Genomic DNA, 20,988 nt, shown 5'->3' with positions numbered 1-20,988 from the left:
ATTTTTCGTTTAATACAGCTATGTGGCTTTCCCTGAGCTGAGCGTTGGAGATGTGGCAAGGACAATGCCTCTCTTAAGCATATGTTTGTACAGCTCCATGCCTTGACCCCCAACCTTGCCCCCCTCCTAAAGACCAGAAGTGGGCTTATGTGGGAGAGAAGCTGCAAGGGGGAGGTGTTTCAAAGGCCCCTCTAGATTCCTCTATTGCTCCTCCATCCCTTGTGGGACACGAGCCCTACAACCTCCGCCCGTTGAAGGAGGACCCAGCCACCGTGGCCTGGCCTGGGCAAAGTCCCAGGGTCCAGCGACAGAGGCCTGTGGGGGCTGCCTTCCCTGCTGCCTTCTTTCCTCACGGCCCAGAGCTCCTGCCTAGCGGCATAACGGAGGTGAAAGAGGGTCATAGAATAACAGAAGTGTAGAGTTGGAAGGGACCCTGGGGGTCATCAAGTCCAACCCCCCTTGCAATGCAGGAATATGCAACTGGGGACCCCTCCCCCTTGAGCTCAGGACCAACTGCATCTTAATCCCTCCGCTGTTGACTTTGGGGAAGAAGCCTCCGCCTGCTTGCTCTGAGGTGGCTCTGGGGAATCCCCTTTCCAGCTCCTCCCTTTCCTCCTAAGGAGCACCTTTGGGGCCAAGGAGGACTAGGGAGGTGTCTATGGCTTCTGTGTCATCATCACTCTTGACAAAGGCCCTGATTCACTGAGCAAAGCCCAGCAGAGCGGAGGGCGGAGCCCTTGGCCCCTCGGGGCTCTGGAGGAGTGAGGTTCCCTTCTGCCCCGCTTTGCAGTGATCTGGGCTGTGGGCAAGAGGAGGCACCTTGAACCCTGCAGGGCCCACTTCTCCAGAACTGGGTTTGGCAGCGCAAGGTCTCTCAGCTCTCTAGGAGAGCTATCATTTCTCAACCCATTTCTATGCTGTTTGGAGAGATTTCCTTTCTTACGTACCAAATTCAGATACGCAAAACTCCCAGCAAATCACGAAATTGGGCTTCCATTATGCGTTTTGCTGCTTTTATTTTTCTGCAATTTGTTCCGTCTATCTACTTTTAAAAGAAAATAAAACTTCATAGATCTGGGGTCGATGATTATCCACAAAACTCGAGGCGAGGCGAGGCTTGGCAGCTGGAGCAGAGGCAGGAGAGGGCCGGTTTGGTTGCTGGCAGTGGCCCCCAGCTTAGCAGAAATGTCTTGGGTCCCTATAGATCATACCGTCAATTAACACCAGGAACTCTGTAGGGGAAGATGGAAGAAGGGTCAGTCTGTAAGCAGGATTGGGCCAGGGAGCCCTGACATCCCACCCCACGGTTCCCCTTTTCTTCTTGTCCCCTGTTTTCAACAAGCCCTTTTCCCATGGAGGAAATTTCAATTTGAAATGTTAGTTTTGCTTTCTAGAGAGCACTTCCGTCAAAAAGAGATGAAAATTAACCCACTAATTCCTAACACATAGAACTCCCTTGTCCGTTTAAATCTTTCTTATCACAAACCATAAATCAAGCCTTTTGTTCCGAATCCAGCCCTTTAAACATCAACTTTCCTTCTTTTCTCCTTAAAACCAGAAAGCAGCTGGCTATCCAAATGTGGATTTTTGCTGACAGGCGCAGAAACCCTTTTGGATTGTAAACTATTCTTCCCACAGACTTGAGTCTAGCTGTCATCAAATGCCACTTGCTATCTCCATTGGCAGAGAGCCAGCGAAAGAGAACCAGTCTGCCATCTTTGTGGAGTTTGGAACTGACAGGGTTAAAACTCCGTGGTGTCCTGTATCTGGGAGGAGCCTGATGCAGGGAAGTGCGTCAGAGGCTTTGTCTGTGAGAAGTACTTTCACTTCTGACTGAGACAGAGAGCAACAAGCAGCTTGGCACTGAAGCTGCACGGGTGTGCTTTTGGAGCACCGAAAGATGCCGGGAAGCTCTGCTGGAATGTGACTGATTTATGGCTTGTAAATAAACGCTTCTAGAGATAAGAACCGATCTGTCTCTGGACTTCATTTATCCCTCATCTCACACGAAGCAGGACCGCTGCTGCTCTGCTCCCTGCCTGGGTCAGCTTCAAGCTTCTGAGCAGAGATGCACAGGGGAAGCGCTGGCTGGACGGCAGAGTCAATTTACCAAGAGGTTATGGATGATCCGTGTTTCCTGATACGTGTGAGAAGGAAGGCTGCCAGCTGTGAGCTGCTTTGAGCTCCTGCCAGGAAGGGCAGTGGGAGACGCTGGTGGAATGCTGGAGATCGGAGCCAAGAGCCAAGGGAGGCTGCTGCTTCGGAGGTCCAGCTTGCTGGCAACTTGTGAGTACGCTTGAAGCCCCGGGGGGGGGGGGAGGAAGATGACTGCTGCTCAGGCACAGCAAGGCCATGAGAGCTACCCCGGTGAAAGGCTGTTGACAAAGCTCCAAGGGAGGAAGCCCTGGGTCGTGTGGCAGGCACTGAAGATGGCATGTCAAGCCTCAGTGGGAGCCACACCAGAGGAGGCTGAGAGTTGCCCAGAGAAAGCCCTATGTCCAGAGGGGGCTAGAGCTGTTGTGGGAAGCTGTTTCCATGCTTCGACGCGTCTGTGTGATGGTGCTGGAGAGAGGCTGAGAGCTGGGAAGAGGAAGGCAGTTGCAGACCGTTCCTCAGGCAGCTGTGCACCCACCAGTGGGGGTGCAAGCCGATCCAAGAGCTCTGCGAAAGCCAAAGTCTCCAAGAGTTGTTTATGCTCTGTGGCGTCGTCCAACAGCGCTGGGAAGCATCCGCTAGAAGCCCAGGCTGCCAAGGACACCAGCTGGCGTGGAATGTCAACAAAGCAGGTTCCCAGGGCCGGTTCTCACCAGAGGCGTGGGAAAGCTGCAGGCCAGGAGGAAGACAAGGCGTCTTATCACCTCACAGCTGCGCTGGTATCCCTGGGAAGCTGCGAAAGCCCTAGTCAGAGGGAGGCTGTGGCCATGGCAACCAGGAAGGACACAAGCACCAGCGGGGGTACGAGCAACGCCGTGGCATCTTTGGAAGACTGCCAGAGAGGCACTTTTTCTTTTGTTATCGACATTGCAGCTTCGCATTGTTTAGTGACATCTAGAGAGCTCCTGAGGAACTGCAAGACAGTTAAAACTGGACGCTATGTTACGTTAGCTGATGGGTCTCAAAGACCTCTGACTGAATCTGGGTCTTTGTTTTGCTCTTTTCTAGGTTGTGAAGTGCAAGCTTTTGTGGTCCCAGAATTTGCCCATTCTCTTTTCAGTGTGCCAGTTCTTACGACTGTTGGAATTGATGTTTTGTTCTCTAACAATTTGTGCTCTTTTTACAGGGATGGGAAGAAGATCTACAGTGTTGAGAAGAAAGACAGGCTCTTTCTGGTGGAGATACCCATTGAAAATGGGGCTGGTGGGAAAATGGGGCTGGTGGAAAATGGGGCTAGTGGAGAGTCCATTGAAGATGCCCAAGTGCAGTGTGCAAATGTCCCACCACACCATGATTGTATACACTTATGGCACAGGAAATTTGGACACGCTGGGTGGTCACTTGTGCGGAAAGCAGCAATGAACACAATTGGGTGTAGGTTCAAGGCATGTGACAGATACCTAGATTGTCAAGCCTGTAAGCAATCAAAGGTCACAACATGCACATACCCCAGGTCAGAGAGGAGGACCAGTAAACCTTTTGAACTTGTGCATGCAGATTTGTCAGGACCCATGCCAACACCTTCTTTAGCTGGGTCTAAATGGATTCTGATTCTGATTGATGATTTTTCGAAACACTCCTGGTTGTTTACGCTTAGATGCAAGTCAGAGGCAGCTGCACTGATCAGGGATTGGATCACAGCGGTAGAGCTGCGTTTCTCTACCAGGGTGGTTTCCTTTCAATCTGATCGCGGGGGGGGGGGGTTCACAGGTTCTGCGCTGCAATCGTTTTTCAGGCAGAAAGGTATCACTCACCGATTGTCGGCCCCCTATTCTCCGTAACAGAACGGGGTGGCGGAGAGAAAGTTTCGGACCCTACAGGAATCAGCGAATGCTATGTTGGCAGACTCGGGTTTGCCACAGCGCTTTTGGGCTGAAAGTTATAAGACAGCATGCTTTGTGCAGAACAGGGTGTTCAATTCAAGTGTAGGAGACACACCGTACTTTCTGCTTCATGGGAAGAAACCGAAGGTGGACTTTCTGCATGTTTTCGGTTCTGAGGCTTGGGTTCTCATTCCAAAGGCCATGCGCAGAAAGGGTGAGCCAAGGTCTAGGAAGATGATCTTTGTAGGCTATGAGCCGAGTTCAAAGGCGTGGCGTTTCGCATACCCAACTGGCAACCATTCTAAGCTGCTTATTAGCGGGCAGTGCTGAGTTTTGCGAGCAGAGTGGGTGGAAACGTCTACACGGAAACCCAGATGTTCTGTTAGACTCAGGTGATGAGGAGGAGGAGGACGAAGCTGAACCTGTTGCTGAGGCACAGAGTCCAGAGCCGGGATCTCCAAGGCAGAGGCTCCCAACCTCTCCAAAAGGGAGTCCCAAGACCCCTCCACAGGTCTCTGTCAAGTCTGAGCTGAGGAGTGAGCCATCCTCACCAGCAGAACCAGCTGTACACCCAAAACGGCGCAGCAGGTCAGAGGGGGAGGTTTCTTACACAGGAGATGGTAGGGTTGATCCAGGTGAATCAGGCGCAGTTCCAGAATTCACGCTGAGGAGGTCAGCAAGATCAACCAAAGGTAAGCCTCCTGAAAGGTATGAAGCCACTAGTGTCTGGGTTGGTGTGGCTAGATGTGAGCCTGAATCCTTTGAGGATGTTCAGAAGTTGCCTCAGGAAGAAGCTAGCAAATGGCGTGAGGCGATGCAGAAGGAGATGAACTCAATGGAGTCTCTTGGTGTGTTCTCACTCACTCAGCTGCCGGCTAACCAGCGAGCTGTTAGTTGCAGGTGGGTTTACCGCTTAAAACCCACAGAGGCTGGAGAACCACAGTACAAAGCGAGATTAGTGGCACGTGGATTCACACAGAAGAAGGGTGTCCACTTCACAGAGGTCTATTCGCCGACCTCAAAAGCGGAGACTTTGAGAATGCTTTTGGCGATAGCAGCACAGAGAGGTTGGAAGGTGAGCCATTTTGATGTAGATGTTGCCTACCTGAACTCAGATCTCCAGGAGGAGTTGTACATGCTTCCTCCTCCAGGGTTTGAAGTCAGTGAGCAAGGCATCGTGTGGCGGTTGCACAAATCCATCTATGGATTACGCCAATCTGCCAGGAATTGGAATATGTGTCTACATGAAGCCTTAGAAGAGCTAGGTTTTAAGAGGTCTCTTGCAGACAGTTGCCTGTACCTGAAGGGGTCAGGAGAGACACAGCAAGTGGTTCTTGTATTTGTTGATGATATCTTAATGATGACACAGGCTAGTGAACAGGTGAAGAAGTTTGCTAGGGAGCTTGGAAAGTGGTTCAAGTTGAAGCAGCTTGGAGATGTCAAATCCTACTTAGGTGTCCAGATAGCGAAGACTGAGGATGGTAGCTTTTTGCTTTGCCAGAAAGGTAAGATTGAACAGTTGCTTGAGAAGTTCAGGATGTCTGATTGTGCAGGTGCCAGGTCACTCATGGAGGCTGGATACGTGAAAGAATGTCAGCAAGCAGAACGTGTTGTGTTCGAAAATACTGAAGTATTTCAGTCAGCTCTAGGGAGTTTGTTGTACTTGTCCCAGTGGAGCAGACCTGACATTGCGTTTGCTGTCAATCTGCTCAGCAGGGAAGCATAAAACCCTAGTGTGCAAGCCTGGAATGGCATCAAGAGAGTTCTGAGGTATTTGCAGGAAACCAAAGACTTTTGTCTTAGGTTGCCAGCACAAGGAGAAGTGAAGCTGACTTGCTTTGTGGATTCGGATTGGGCTAACTCTGAAGACCGCAAATCAGTTTCAGGCCTAGTGGTAAAGTTTGGGGACTCAGTAGTTGGGTGGAGGTCCTGGAAGCAAAGTCTCATAGCGCTTTCATCTACTGAAGAGGAGTTCAGTGCGCTATCAGAGGTTTGCAGAGAGCTGGAGTTCTATGTGTGTTTGGTCAAGGAAATCTGTGGAGAGAGTTGTCTGCCCGTTGTGGTGCATGAAGACAATCAACCTTGCCTCAAATTGGCTGAGTCGGGGCAGTTCAAGGCGAGGACCAAACATTTGGACATATGTTTCCGGAATGTATGTCAGAGCGTTCGTGAGGGGCTAGTTGCTCTGAAATACTGTCCCTCAACAAAGAACCTCGCTGATGGTTTCACAAAACCATTGACCATCCAGAAGCACGATGAGTTCTGTGAGGGCCTGTGTATGGGGAAAGCATTGTTGGCTGTTGTCCCCAGATGCAGGACAAGAGGGGGTGTGGAGTTTGGAACTGACAGGGTTAAAACTCCGTGGTGTCCTGTATCTGGGAGGAGCCTGATGCAGGGAAGTGCGTCACAGGCTTTGTCTGTGAGAAGTACTTCCACTTCTGATTGAGACTGAGAGAAACAAGCAGCTTGGCACTGAAGCTGCATGGGTGTGCTTTTGGAGCACCGAAAGATGCCGGGAAGCTCTGCTGGAATGTGACTGATTTATGGCTTGTAAATAAACGCTTCTAGAGATAAGAACCGATCTGTCTTTGGACTTGATCTATCCCTCATCTCACACGAAGCAGGACCGCTGCTGCTCTGCTCCCTGCCTGGGTCAGCTTCAAGCTTCCGAGCAGAGCTGCACAGGGGAAGCGCTGGCTGGACGGCAGGGTCAATTTACCAAGAATCTTCCCTTCCCCGGAAGTCAGGAAGTTGCAAGTCTCGTGGTCCCTGCTGAGTGGGACAGGGAGCCTGTGGGGCTAGCGGAGATCGAGGGGCTGGCAGAAGGGGCACAGAGCTGTCCTGACATCCCCCCTCCAGCTCCCAAAAAGGTCAGGCGGGGCTGAGCCACTCACCACCAAAGTCAATCAAACCATCAAGGTCTAGGTCACCATCCGCCTTGAGCTCTGCAATCTCTTCTTCAGTGATAGTCCCAGAGAATGCTTGGATGAATGTGACCTGCTCCTCAGCATCCAGGACACCATCAGAATTCCTGCCATTGTTTGGGAGGAGGAAAGTGATGAGCTGGGAACCCCTGAGATCTTCCAGACCCAAACCTTTCACTGCAGCCTGATCAGAGCTAGGTCACCCCACTGGGAGCAGCTGTGCGGACGTGGTTTCCGTGACTAGGTGCTGGCTCCCCCTACATGGGAGTGACTGTGGCTTCCCTGATCTCCGATGGCCCCCCTTGCCTACACCTGCTCCTCCTAGGATTGTGCCTTCCCAGAATTGGGAATGGTTTCTAAAAAGGTCTCTTTGGTTCTGTCTGAACAAGCAAGTGGTGCCTCCTCTGCGTGGGGAACAAGGAGAAATGCTCTTGGGTTCTCTGAAGAGGAACTACTAGGGTTGCCATATCTGTTGATTTCTTTTCTCTCTCTTTTGCCTGAAGTTGTTGAGTTTGTTTTATTTTTTTGGGACCAAATGGTGTTTTTTGGGAAAAGCTCCAAAAAAAGAAAAGAGTTCTAAAGCTTTTTTTTGACATTTTTGGCACAACATCACGCCCCCCCCCCGCCATTGCTGTATGCCCAGGTTTTCCTAGAAATTTTGCCAATTGCTGAACATGACCCCTGGATGCCATTTTCCAGGGCTGAATCCCAGATATGTCTTTGAGTGGGACATGGGCTCTGAGTGGGAGTGCTGGCACTGAGAAGAGATGAAGGTCAAATGGGTGGGGGGGGGTGTCTTTGCTTTAGGGTGCCTATCAAGGCTTTTGGTAGAGAATGTGTGTGTGTGTGTGTGTGACAGAGAGAGAGAGAGAGAGAGAGAGAGAGAGAGAGAGAGAGAGAGAGATTTAAACATTGTTTCAGCTGTTCAGATGGCTAATAATAATAATAATAATACCTTTATTGTCAATGTACAACCTGTGTACAATGAAATTAACCGAGCCTCCCCCCCCCACAAACAATCTCATTGAGGACAGAGGACAGGATCACACTTCAAAACGACCTTGACAGATTAGAGAACTGGGCAAAAACAAACAAGATGAATTTTAACAGGGAGAAATGTAAAGTATTGCACTTGGGCAAAAAAAATGAGAGGCACAAATACAAGATGGGGGACACCTGGCTTGAGAGCAGTACATGTGAAAAGGATCTAGGAGTCTTGGTTGACCACAAACTTGACATGAGCCAACAGTGTGACGCGGCAGCTAAAAAAGCCAATGCAATTCTGGGCTGCATCAATAGGAGCATAGCATCTAGATCAAGGGAAGTAATAGTGCCACTGTATTCTGCTCTGGTCAGACCTCACCTGGAGTACTGTGTCCAGTTCTGGGCACCACAATTCAAGAAGGACACTGACAAACTGGAACGTGTCCAGAGGAGGGCAACCAAAATGGTCAAAGGCCTGGAAACGATGCCTTATGATGAACGGCTTAGGGAGCTGGGCATGTTTAGCCTGGAGAAGAGGAGGTTAAGGGGTGATATGATAGCCATGTTCAAATATATAAAAGGATGTCACATGGAGGAGGGAGAAAGGTTGTTTTCTGCTGCTCCGGAGAAGCGGACACGGAGCAATGGATCCAAACTACAAGAAAGAAGATTCCACCTAAACATTAGGAAGAACTTCCTGACAGTGAGAGCTGTTCGACAGTGGAATTTGCTGCCAAGGAGTGTGGTGGAGTCTCCTACTTTGGAGGTCTTTAAGCAGAGGCTTGACAACCATATGTCAGGAGTGCTCTGATGGTGTTTCCTGCTTGGCAGGGGGTTGGACTCGATGGCCCTTCTGGTCTCTTCCAACTCTATGATTCTATCATTCTATTGCACTCTGTGCGCTTGTCACACAACACACCAACCCTGAAAGTCAGTTGCACTATGTTATTTTTCATTCAGCAGCCTAACAGCCCACGGATAGAAACTGTTTTTTAGCCTGTTGGTACGACTGATTCTACTTCTATATCTTCTGCCCAAGGGTAGAAGATTAAAGAGGTGATAGCCAGGGTGTGAATCGCCGCTGAGAATTTTCCTTGCTCTCCTAAGGCCGCGATGCCTTGCAATGTCATCTGTCGGGCTCAGGGGACAGCCCATGATATCATGTGCTGTGTTCACCACCCTCTGTAGAGATTTTTTGTCCGTGGCTGTCAAGCCAACGTACCTCACTGTGATACAATATGAAAGGACTGGTAAAAGGAGTTCATCAATTGTTGTTTAACATTGTTCTTTTGCAAGACCCTGAGGGAAAGGAGTCTCTCCCACCTGAGTTATATTGTTTTTCCAAGTGAGGTCTTCACTAAGGTAAACTCCCAGGAATTTAAAGGAAGAGACTCTCTCCACACAAACCCCCTTGATATACGACGGGACTACTTCCCCTCTCTTCCTCCAAAAGTCCAACACCATCTCCAAATTAATTCCACTCTGGATGGGAAGGGGTGTTACTGCCTTCCCCCCCCCCCCAGCTTCACCTGTCATATAGGCGAAATAATGTCTCCAAGTTCTCAAGTAGCTCCACTCCCAGAAAGGAGTCATCCTCAAAGGAGTCATCCTCAACCTGGCGTTTTTTCGGCTGCAAGGACTCTACAGGCAAGACATCAGACCAAGAAGTTAGAGTTTTCCTCTCCAGCCTCGTAACTAGTCTTGGCCTCCCGCTCCTTCTCCCCTGCAGAATTGTGGGAATTGTTCCGTTTGGGTGTTTCATTGATTGTTTATGGCTAATTTTTCTATGTTGCTGCCATGTTGTTTCTTCCATGTTGTAAGCTGCCTTGAGCATAGTTTGAACTGTGGAAAGGTGTCATAGAAATAAAATTATGCATGCATGCCTGTGAGAGGGAAGCTGGGATTCCTAGGATGTTGAACATCAGGAGAGCCTGCTGGATCAAGCTCATAGCTGTCAACGTTCCCCCCTTTTTAAGGGAAATTCCCTTACTCCGAATAGGATTCCTCGCAAGAAAAGAGAAAAGCGGACAGCTATGATCAAGCTATCAACCTCTCTGCTCCAACTTCTTGCTCCCACGGTGGCCAACCAGCTGCTCCAAAGGGAAACCTGCAAGGCCCTGATCCGAGCATGAAAACAACTCTCCCCACCTCCTTTGGTTCATAGCAAGTGGTACTGAGAAGCAGGGCTGCCTCCTTTAGAACAGGCGGAGAACAGCCATTGCAGCTGCCTGCTGTTGATAGCCTTCTTTTCCTCCCTGATTTTATCATGTTCAAGCTGTTTTGCTTGGTGGCCACCTCTGCCTCTTGCTGGAGTGAGTTCCATAGTTTAACAGGGTTCAAGTTTCTTGGGAGCAGGGCTGGGAGGCAACACTGCGCTCAGGGGCCAACTGAGAGTGAGGAGGCGACAAGTCTCGGGCTCCCCGTTCAGGGCTTTGAGGGGCTGGTGGTGGGAGGGACACAGAGCTGCCTTCGCGCCCCCCCCCTCCGGCTCCCAAGAAGGCGATGCAGGGCTGAGCCACTCACCGTCAGGAGTTGCAATAATAATTATTTTTATGCCGTTTGAAACCTTCCAAGGCACAATCTGGTAGCCCACGTAGACATAATAATTCCTGTTTCGGAGTGGGGGGAGGAAAGTGTTGAGGTGGGCATCACTCAGCTCCTCCCAACTTAAACCCATCACTGTTGCCTGATCAAAGCCAGGTCACCTCACTGGGAGCAGCTGTGGTTTTCCCCAAGTAAAATTTGGTGCCCGTAGGCACCATGTTCACCCCAGCTGCTTGCCCACCGTCCCACCCTCTCCGTCCCTTCCACCCCTCCCACTTTGCAACTGCCCCCAGCGCTGCCGCTTCCCACGGCTGCAGGCACAGCCTCGCGGAGGTGCTTTGACGCGACCCTTTGACCATCACCAAGTGAGAGCTGGACCATCAAGAAGGCAGATTGCCGAAGAATGGATGCTTTTGAATTCTAGTGCTGGAGGAGACTCTGGAGAGTCCCATGGACTGCAAGAAGACCAAACCTCTCCATTCTGAAGGAAATCAGCCCTGAGTGCTCACTGGAAGGACAGATCGTGAAGCTGAGGCTCCAAGACTTTGGCCACCTCATGAGAAGAGAAGACTCCCTGGAAAAGACCCTGAAGTTGGGAAAGATGGAGGGCACAAGGAGAAGGGAGTGGAAGGCAGTGGAAGACAGGAGTGCCTGGCGTGCTCTGGTCCAGGGGTTCACGAAGAGTCGGACACGACTAAACGACTCAGCAACAACAACAAAGCTCTTTCCTGGAAGTTGCCCGGTGACAGGCAGCCAAAGCGGTGCCTTCAGCCCGGCAGCGGAGGAAGCGGCAAAGGTGCGGGGATGGGGGGTGGGGGAGGGAGCGGGGGCCAGGCAAGCGAGGTGGCGGTAAGGCGCACCGGCCTGCACCGTCTCACAGAAAGCTCTGGCTGTGGGGACATGGTTTCTGTGACAAGGCGCTGGCTCCCCCAACAAGGCGCGCTGTGCGTTTTCTGACCTCCACATTGAAGCTTGGGGTTTTTCAACCCTCCCCCTTGCACTGTTCCTCCTGGGACAGTTCCTCCCCATAACTGCCTGTTTGCTTATTGGAAGTGTTTCTGGTCTGCCCCTCAGGCAACAGTCTGAAAGGTAAAGAATAAAGCGCAGACATGGAGACAAATGCAGCTCCAAAGGAAACCTCCAGCAGCAGCAGCAACAGAAACCCAGGTGGAAGAGGGGATGGAGCGGAACCAGGTAAGTGCAGGAGAGGCGGCTTGCGGGGCAACAACAGATCATCCTCTGTTTGGGGCTCTGGGTAGGAGTGCCGCCTCTGAGATGGGCTATGTGTGGGGAGCGGATGGGAGGGGGAATCTCGGCTCTAAGGAAGGGGTCAGCAACCTGTGGTCCACGGGGGTCGTTTAACCGGCCCCCGAGCCACCCCCGAACTGAGCTGCTTGTTCGGCGAGTCCCCGCGCACTGCAATAAACCAGCGCAGCACGGTGTGGGGACTTGCTGCTGTGGTGCCGAAAACCGTGCCTATGCATGCGCAGACACCGGAAATCATGCATGCGTGCGCTCACACTCGCTGACAATCTGGCCCACGGAGAGATCTCCGGTGGAGTGAACCAGCCCAGGCGAGGCAAACCTTGCCGACCTCTCCTCTAAGGTGCCCCAGCCGGGATGCTTGGGGGAAGCCAAAGTTCTGCTTTGTATCATTGCAGGAAGGGACTGCAAAAGACGACCCCCACTTTCTGGTTTGTGAACTCTCTAGGTCTAATGCACGCTCCTTGAGAGCCCCAGAGAGAGCCCAGCTGTCCTGAGAAGCTTGCAAAGAGGGTCCTGTCAAGGCTATCGGCATAGAACGTGGGTCGGCAAGCTAAGGCTCGGGGGCCGGATCTGGCCCAACTGCCTTCTGGATCCAGCCCGCGGACGGTCCAGAAATCGCTGTGGAGATCGGCGTGGGGATTCTGATCATTCGGGCTTCGTCATTTCCCCACGGCGGCGGCTCCTCCCTCCCTCCTCCTGGCTTCTCCCTGCCCTGCCTAGAGGAGGAAGGGGGCTGGGCTTTGTTGAGCTGCGGATGGCTGAGTGCCATTTTACGCAGCCCTTCTCCGGACCCAGCCCCTTTGTGCCACTCATTGTCCCTCCACCGCCACCGCCGCCCGCCCCTGCCGCTCGCAAGGCACAGGTAAGCAGCCACGGGGCTCGTCCGGTGCTGTGGAGAAGGGAGGGGAGAGTTGGTGGGTGGTGGTGGTGGTGGTTTTCTTCAAAAGATAGTCCAGCCCCACAAGATAAAAATTGTTGGAAGTGTAAGGAGAAGGAGGGGAATTTCCTCCATATGTGGTGTCCTAGCCTTACCTGTCCTTTTCAGAGCCAGCTTCCTCCACCTTCGCCTCCTCATTGGCTTGTCGAATCTGCCGCCGTATCCCCTGCTGCAAGCGTCCTGCAAAGCCGTTGGTTCCATTGCCTGCAAGGAGGAATCCAGTCCAGGGTGAGGGTCGCACTCTCCAGCCCCCTGCCCACGCCTCCCTTCCTCCTCCACTGAGGCGTAGCCACAAATCAAGTAAGTAAATAAAAGTACTCAACAAACTGACCAAACACGCCGCAGGTAGCTCGGTTCTGCCCCCCTAACAAAAGTCCTGCCCCCCGAAATCCTGGCCATGCCCATACCTCTATGATGCTCCACACCTCTATGATGGCATCCAGCTCCTCTTTGATGGGCACCTAGCCCAGCACCCTCATGATGGTGCCCAACTGCTTGGTGCTGATGTCTTCACTACCATCAGCATCAAATCATAATCATAATCACAAACATAATCACAATCATTTATTACTTATACCCTGCCCATCTGTCTGGGTTTCCCCAGCCACTCTGGGCGCCTTCCAACAGGAGATTAATAATACATTAAAACATCAATCATTAAAAGCTTCCTTCAGAGGTCCTTCCACCACCAACTGCAGCACCCTCCACCTTCCTTTGCTCAGAGATGGGTTGAGATTTGCAGGGGCTAGTTTGGTTTTCGCCGGAGCCCTGAGGTCCACCAGCTGGAGCCAGCTGCACAGCAGCAGCTCAGGGCAGGGGTGTCTACTTAGAATCCCGTCCGTGAAGAAGGCAGGGCATAAATACCCTAAACTGACTCCCCCCGACTCCATGCCTTCCTGAGTCCTTGCCCCTCCAAGCAATCCCCAAACTTACATAGTATGGATGGCAGCAGAGCCCAGAGGATGAGCGAGGGACCCATTGCGAAGAAGAAGGAGAACCTGGTGGACCTCACGCTGGAAGGCAGCTCTGAATGGTGCTCAAGGCTCAGATCGGCAGCCATATATCCTCCTCCCTCCCCCCTCTCCCCCTCCTCTCCTGGGTTGGGCTGGGACAGAAGCCAAGCGGATTTGAGTGTGTGGGTCCAGCTGGCTCCTGGTCCAGATAATTTCCCCGTGATAATCAATCAAAAATAACACAAGAGGCACCTGCTGGATCTAGCCAATGGCCATCTGGTCCAGCGTCCTCTTCTCACAGTGTCCAACCAGGATCTGGGCAGAAGAGCAATACTCTCCCCTGCTGTGTTTTCCAGCCCCTGGTTTCTGAAACGTTGCTGCCTCCAACTGTGGAGACAAAACATAGATGTTGCGCCTGGTAGCCATTGGTCCAGCAACAGGAACCAGTAAGCAGCCCTTATAGAATCACAGAACCATGGAATGGTAGAGTTGGACGTGGTCCAAGGGTCATCTATGCAAGGGTCATCCATGCAAGAACCTCACTTTAGGCATCCATGACAGATGACCATTTGGCCTCTGCTTAAAAACTGCCAACGAAGGAGAGTCCACCACAGAGGGAGTCTGTTCCACTGTCAAACAGTTTTTACTGTCAGAAAGTTCTTCTGGAGAAAGTTTCCTCCTGGAGCAGGAGAAAAGAAGCTTCCTCCATCTTCCATGTGAACAGCCTTTAAGATATTTGAAGATGGCCATCATATCTCCTCTCCGTCTCCTCTTTTTCAAACTAAACAAACCCAGCTCCTTCAACTGTTCCTCATCACGCTTGGTTTCCAGACCAGTGATTGTCTTGGTTGGCCTCCTCTGTACCCATTCCAGCTTGTCAACATCCTTCTTAAATTGTGGTGTCCAGAATTGGACACAGTATTCCAGGTGTGGTCTGACCAAGGCAGACTAGAGCGGGACTATGACTTCTTCCCATGATCTGGACTCTAGACTTCTGTTGATGCAGCCTTTGAATAGCATTAGCTTTTTCTCCTGCTGCCTCACACTGTTGACTCATGTTCAGCTTGTGGTCCACCAAGACCCCTGGATCCTTTTCACAAGTACTGCTAGTAAGCAAGGTGTCCCCCATCCTATCTTTGCACATCTGGTTCTTCCTGCCTAAGTGCAGAACCTGACATTTCTGCCTGTTGAAATGCATTCTGTTCGCTTGCACCCAGTTCTCCAATCTGTTAAGGCAATATTGAATTCTGATTCTGTCTTCTGCAGCATTAGCTACCCCTCCCAGTTTGTTGTCATCTGCAAATTGGATGAGCATCTCCTCAATTCCTTCATCCAAGTCATTTATAAAGACGTTTAAACAACAACGGGCCCAGGACAGAACCCTGCAGCTTCTCACTTTTTCCAGGATGACGAGAAACCATTAATGAGTACTCTTTGGGTTCGGAACCTTACAAAAATAAAATGTATTATGTACCTTGATGGGCCAGCCTGGACTGGATGGATAGATTTAAGACTTCAGGATTTTACAAAGAAGCCCAATCCACATTTTAGTTCTTGAATGGCCTTTCTGAGCAAACTCAGGGAATGTACTCAGGGAAAAGCTTTCTCCAGTTTCAGAGCAAAACAAATGGCTGACTTGTTGAATTGGTTTGTTTTTACTCATTTCTAGGCAATCTGCTGTTTTTGTTTTTATTTTTAAAAAGATCTGTTTGAAGTTGATGGATTTTTATTTTTTGGTCTTGGTGTATGTATATTGGAATGCTTGTATCTTACCTTTTAGCAAGAACAGATGTAAAACTCTTCTGATTTAATTCTGAAATTCGTAAGAATGCATTATAGACGGATTGTTATTTGGGTTTAGAATGACTGTTAGGCTGACGTCTGACCATGTAGCCAGAAGGCATTTCAGTTGCAGTGAGCGTTTATCCCTGTGGCATAATTGTGGTGTTGTGGTTGCAGAGTTTAAAACATGGAGCCATAAATCCATCCTTTTTCAAATTTGGTGAAGGTATCTTTTGCTTGCTCTTGAAGGAGTTGTAAATTTTCTTTGGTTACTTTTGCCATAGATGTATTTGCAAATACTTGCTCTGTATTTGTGACGGTTGGATGTTATAGTTAAAAAACAAACAAGAAAAAAAGATGAAAAAATAAAATATAAAGTATAGACATTAAAAAATAGATTTTTTTTAAAGGGAAAAAAGTAGTAGTAATAATGATAAAAAATTTCAGTGGTGATTCAAGTTATAAAAAGGTAAAGGGACCCCTGACCATTAGGTCCAGTCGTGGCCAACTCTGGGGTTGCAGCGCTTATCTCGCTTTACTGGCCGAGGGAGGTGGCGTACAGCTTCTGGGTCATGTGGCCAGCAGGACTAAACCACTTCTGGGGAACCAGAGCTGTGCACGGAAACGCCGTTTACCTTCCCTCCAGAGCGGTACCTATTGATCTGCTTGCACTTTGACGTGCTTTCGAACTGCTAGGTTGGCAGGAGCTGGGACCGAGATTTAACTGCCGACCTTCTGATTGGCAAGTCCTAGGCTCTGTGGTTTAATCCACAGCGCCACCTGTGTCCCACGGGGATTCAAATTATAGGTGAGATAAAAGACCATCAAAAGAAAAGGAAAATAAAAGGGGGTATTCACAATTGAAAGTGGATGAAATGATATATGTATGTAGGTATGAAATGTTTATTTCTTTGTTTTGGGGGAAGGAGAAAGAAAGAAAAAGAGAAGGAAGAGGGGGATGGGGTGAAAAGAGTAGGGCCATTAAGAGTCTCTCTCTGTGTGTATTTTCCTTTAAAAAAGCAAAAAAAAAGCAAAAAAGAAAAGAAAAATAACTCTAGCAATAACAATAACAGTAAGGTGAAGTAAGAAGTAAAAAATAGTGGTGATAATGATGGGAGGGCAGGGGAAGGGAAACAATGATAGATTTTTTCCCATCATCATCATCATCAGGAAGTCAGGGCTGAAGTGGCCGTCCCAGGAAGTGGCCTGTGTTGGGTCAGGAATCCTTCATAATTCACAAGAGTTTAAATACTAATAATAAAGTTAGGAAAAGAGAAGTTTTGGGAAGACCCACCCAGTGCCCGTCTTCCCCTGGGGTGACACTGTTGGCGTGGCTCCCAGTTGGGCGTCTGCCCGCCTCCCTTGTGCCCATCGCCAGATGCGACAGTTAGATGTTGTGATGGGCAGAGATCTTGATAGCCAAGTGGAATTTGCCTTGCAGTTTCAGATGTGGATGTTGCTGTTTTATCTGATGAATCTGATGAATACCTTTTAACTAAGTTGGCAGCAATCTGGGTGCTCTGTTGCCAGAATCAGGCCATCATTGTCTAACTGAATTATTATTTTTTTAAATATTTTTATTCATTTTCTAAACAATTTTATACAGTCAACAGATAATTTAACACTCATTCTTCAATTTTTGACTTCCCTCAGTTTCTCTGTCAATCTTTTGTAAAGTTTCTATTTGTTAACGCATTTCTAAACATAATATTGCCTTTTAGAACTCCTTTTCCTCTTACTCTCTTTTTTGCACTATTTCTTACTATCCCACAGAGTCTCGTCAAAACCAACAAGCATTGTCTGTACATCACATATGTTTTTCAGATAGTCTGTAAATCTCCCCCAGTCCTCGATAAACTTTTGGTCTTTCTGATATCGAATCTTCCCAGTCAATTAATCCAATTCTGCATATTCAGTCAATTTCCTTCTCCATTCTTCCACTGTTGGGATTTCTTCCTGCTTCCATCTTTGGGCCAGAGTCATCCTTGCAGCAGTCACTGCGTATTGAAACAGTTTACAGTCTCTCTTATTAATTTTGTTTCCTACCAATCCTAATAGGAAGGCCTCTGGTTTTTTAACAGACGTATATTTCAGCATCTTTTTCAATTCATTGTATATCATTTCCCAGAAGCCTTTCACCCTTTTACACTTCCACCACATATGATAGAAAGTACCTTCTTTTTCTTTACATTTCCAACACTTGTTGCATGTTTTGTACATTTTAGCCAGTTTAACTGGCGTTATATACCATCTGTAAACCATTTTCATTACATTTTCTTTCAACGCAGTACATGCCGTAAATTTTAACCTTTCATTCCATAATTTCATCCAGTCATCATACTGTATATTATAACCAAAATCTCTTGCCCAATGCATCATTACTGCCTTTACCTCTTCATCTTTTGCATGCCACTCCAGCAACATTTTATACATTTTAGACAGATTTTTGTACTCATTATTCAATACCTCCACTTGAAATTTTGATTCTTTACCTTCATACCCGCACATTTTACAATCTTTTTTAAACATTTCATTGATCTGATAGTAATGTAACCAGTCATAAACAGATTCTTTCACCTCTTCATAAGTTTTCATTTTCCATTCCCCCCCTCTCTTATTACCAATTCTCCATATTTTGTCCACCTCCCCCTCATATTGATTTTTTTCACACTCATCACTTCTAATGGTGAAATCCAATGGGGGAGTCTGGGTTCCAACAAATTCTTATACCTCTCCCACACCTCTATCAGTGATCTTCGAAAGATGTGGTTTTCGAAACCTTTGTGAATTTTTTTCTTTTCATACCATAGATATGCATTCCAACTAAATCTGTTATCAAATCCTTCTAAATCTAACAACTCTCCATTCTCTAATTTGATCCATTCCTTTATCCAACAGAGGCATGATGCTTCGTAATATAATTTCAAGTCTGGCAGGGCGAAGCCACCTCTTTCTTTCGCATCTGTTAATAACTTAAACTAAATCCTTGGCTTCTTGCCCTGCCAGATATATCTTGAAATTATTTTTTGCCATTCTTTAAAAATTGATGCCCCCTTGATTATCGGCAATGATTGGAAAAGGAATAACATCTTTGGTAGCACACTCATTTTTATTGTAGATATTCTTCCACACAGAGAGCCAGTGTGGTGTAGTGGTTAAGAGCGGTAGTCTCGTAATCTGGGGAACCGGGTTCGCGTCTCCGCTCCTCCACATGCAGCTGCTGGGTGACCTTGGGCCAGTCACACTTCTTTGAAGTCTCTCAGCCTCACTCACCTCACAGAGTGTTTGTTGTGGGGGAGGAAGGGAAAGGAGAATGTTAGCCGCCTTGAGACTCCTTCGGGTAGTGATAAAGCGGGATATCAAATCCAAACTCTTCTCTTCTTCTTCTTCTTCTTCTTCTTCTTCTTCTTCTTCCCCAAAAGGACAGTTTCAATCTTCCCCACACCTCCAAATCCCTTTTTATTTTGTTCCACACAGGTAAGTAGTTGTTTTGAAACAAATCAATGTTCTTGGGGGTTAACCATATTCCTAAATACTTCACTTTGTTCACCACTTCTATCTCTATCCTTTGTTGTATTTCCTCAATTAATTCTTGATTCATGTTTTTAGCAATTATTTTTGTCTTTTTTTTGTTGAGATAGAATCCCGCAACTCGACCAAATTGCTCTATTTCTTCTAAGATTCTTTTGACACTTTCCACTGGTTCTTCTACTGTCATTACCAAGTCATCAGCAAATGCTTTAACTTTGTATTCATTTTTCCCTGTAGACACCCCTTTTATATCTTCATTTTTCCTTAATGATTTTAGCAAAACTTCCAGCACCATAATGAATAATAATGGAGACAATGGGCAGCCCTGCCTTGTACCCTTGGTTATTTTGATGTCTTCTGTAGTATAGTTGTTTACTATCAGCTTCGCTTTCTGTTCTGTATATATTGCCTTTATCCCAGGTATACAAGTGGGAGCTAAACAGCACAAATTGAAAGCATTTGCTGATGACTTAGTATTGACTTTACAGGAGCCAGAATCTAGTCCTAAAAGGGTATTGGAACTGATTCAAGAATTCAGACAGGTAGCAGGTTTTAAGTTGAATAAGATGAAAACTAAGGTTTTAGAGAAAAACTTAACTGTGAATGAGAGAGAGAAGTTTCAGGAGGAGACAGGACTAACATTGGTTAAGAAAGTGAAATATTTAGGGGTTAACATGACTGTTAAAAATGTGATTTTATTAATAATAATAATAATAATAATAATAATAATAATAATAATAATTTTTTATTTATACCCCGCCCTCCCCAGTCAAGGCCGGGCTCAGAGCGGCTTACAAGCAATAATAAAAACAAGATGAGTGATTTAAGGATATAAATAAATAAATAAATAATTTAAATTAAAGATTTAAGGATAACTATGAAAAATGCTGGATTGAAGTGAAAAAGGATTTAGAAATATGGACAAATTTGAAGTTATCATTGTTAGGCCGAATTGCTGTGATAAAAATGAATGTGTTGCCAAGGATATTGTTTTTGTTTCAATCATTGCAAATTATGGATAAGATGGATTGTTTCAAGAAGTGGCAGAAAGATATTTCCAGATTTGTTTGGCAGGGCAAGAAGCCTCAAATAAAATTTAAGATATTAACCAATGCTAAAGAAAGAGGTGGATTTGCCCTGCCAGACCTTAAACTTTATTATGAATCAGCTGCTTTTTGCTGGCTGAGACAATGGCTGCTTCTTGAAAACACTGACGTGTTGGATCTAGAAGGCTTCAATAATGCATTTGGCTGGCATGCATATTTGTGGTACGATAAGGTAAAAGCACATAAAGCGTTTAAAAATCATATTGTTAGAAAAGCATTGTTTAATGTTTGGATAAGATATAAGGATTTGTTAGAAAAGAAAACCCCAAGATGGTTGTCACCAATGGAAGCGAAGGCACAGAAAAAACTCAATATGGAGGCCAAATGGCCGAAATATTGGGAAATTCTGGAACAAGATGGAGACAGAATAAAATTGCAGAGCTTTGAAAAATTGAAAAACAAAGTGCGAGATTGGCTCCATTATTACCAAATAATGGAGGCATACAATTTGGACAAAAAAGTTGGTTTCCAGGTGGAAAAATCAAAATTAGAAACAGAATTGTTAGATCCAAAAATCAAGAATTTGTCAAGAATGTATAATTTGCTGTTGAAATGGAACACTCAGGATGAAATGGTGAAATCAGCCATGATTAAATGGGCACAAGATGTTGGACATAACATAATGATGGCTGACTGGGAACAGTTATGGACCACAGGTATGAAATTCACGGCATGTAATGCCCTAAGAGAGAATATTATGGAAATGATATACAGGTGGTACATGACACCAGTCAAGCTTGCAAAAATCTATCATTTGCCCGACAATAAATGTTGGAAATGTAATGAGACTGAAGGTACATTCTTTCACCTTTGGTGGACATGCCCAAGGATTAAGGCTTTCTGGGAGATGATATATAATGAACTGAAAAAGGTATTTAAGTATACTTTTCTGAAGAAACCACAAAAATTCTGTCTTATTTCCATTTGGTGCATAGATCCTGACAATTATTTTTTCTCCTTGCCACTTTATTTGAACTGCCATAA

General features: G+C 47.3%; 2 protein-coding genes across 2 annotated transcripts in view; one reads left to right on the top strand and one right to left on the bottom strand.

Moving 5' to 3' along the window:
* Window positions 1-996: 996 nt before the first annotated feature.
* LOC309534327 (uncharacterized protein) lies at window positions 997-14,555 on the bottom strand. The gene is made up of 4 exons (XM_082226592.1): window positions 13,566-14,555; window positions 12,728-12,836; window positions 6,872-7,008; window positions 997-1,232 (listed from the first exon to the last, which is right to left on the bottom strand). Exons 1-4 carry the CDS (start codon window positions 13,690-13,692, stop codon window positions 1,177-1,179), a joined length of 429 nt encoding a protein of 142 aa, XP_082082718.1. The 5' UTR covers window positions 13,693-14,555; the 3' UTR covers window positions 997-1,176.
* LOC309534336 (nigwaprin-b-like) overlaps window positions 11,134-20,988 on the top strand; it is a 104,864-nt gene continuing 95,009 nt past the window's right edge. Inside the window, exons 1-2 of the mRNA XM_082226603.1 lie at window positions 11,134-11,225; window positions 11,504-11,623. Coding sequence (XP_082082729.1) covers window positions 11,539-11,623 — 85 coding nt within the window. The 5' untranslated portion in view covers window positions 11,134-11,225; window positions 11,504-11,538. The remainder of the gene's footprint in view (window positions 11,226-11,503; window positions 11,624-20,988) is intronic.

This window comes from Podarcis vaucheri, assembly GCF_965113315.1.
Source record: "Podarcis vaucheri genome assembly, chromosome: 6".
Taxonomy (NCBI): Eukaryota; Metazoa; Chordata; class Lepidosauria; order Squamata; family Lacertidae; genus Podarcis; species Podarcis vaucheri.
This window is presented reverse-complemented; position numbering and strand designations above follow the sequence as displayed.

Bases quoted from the DNA above. Each gene is read 5' to 3' on its own strand.
- LOC309534327 (XM_082226592.1), bottom strand. From the start codon at position 13,692: ATGGCTGCCGATCTGAGCCTTGAGCACCATTCAGAGCTGCCTTCCAGC. The intron at 12,837-13,565 runs GTAAGTTTGGGG...TCCTCCTTGCAG, and splicing joins TCTGCTGCCATCCATACTAT to GCAATGGAACCAACGGCTTT. The intron at 1,233-6,871 runs GTGAGTGGCTCA...CTTCCCCTACAG, and splicing joins TGGTTTGATTGACTTTGGTG to AGTTCCTGGTGTTAATTGAC.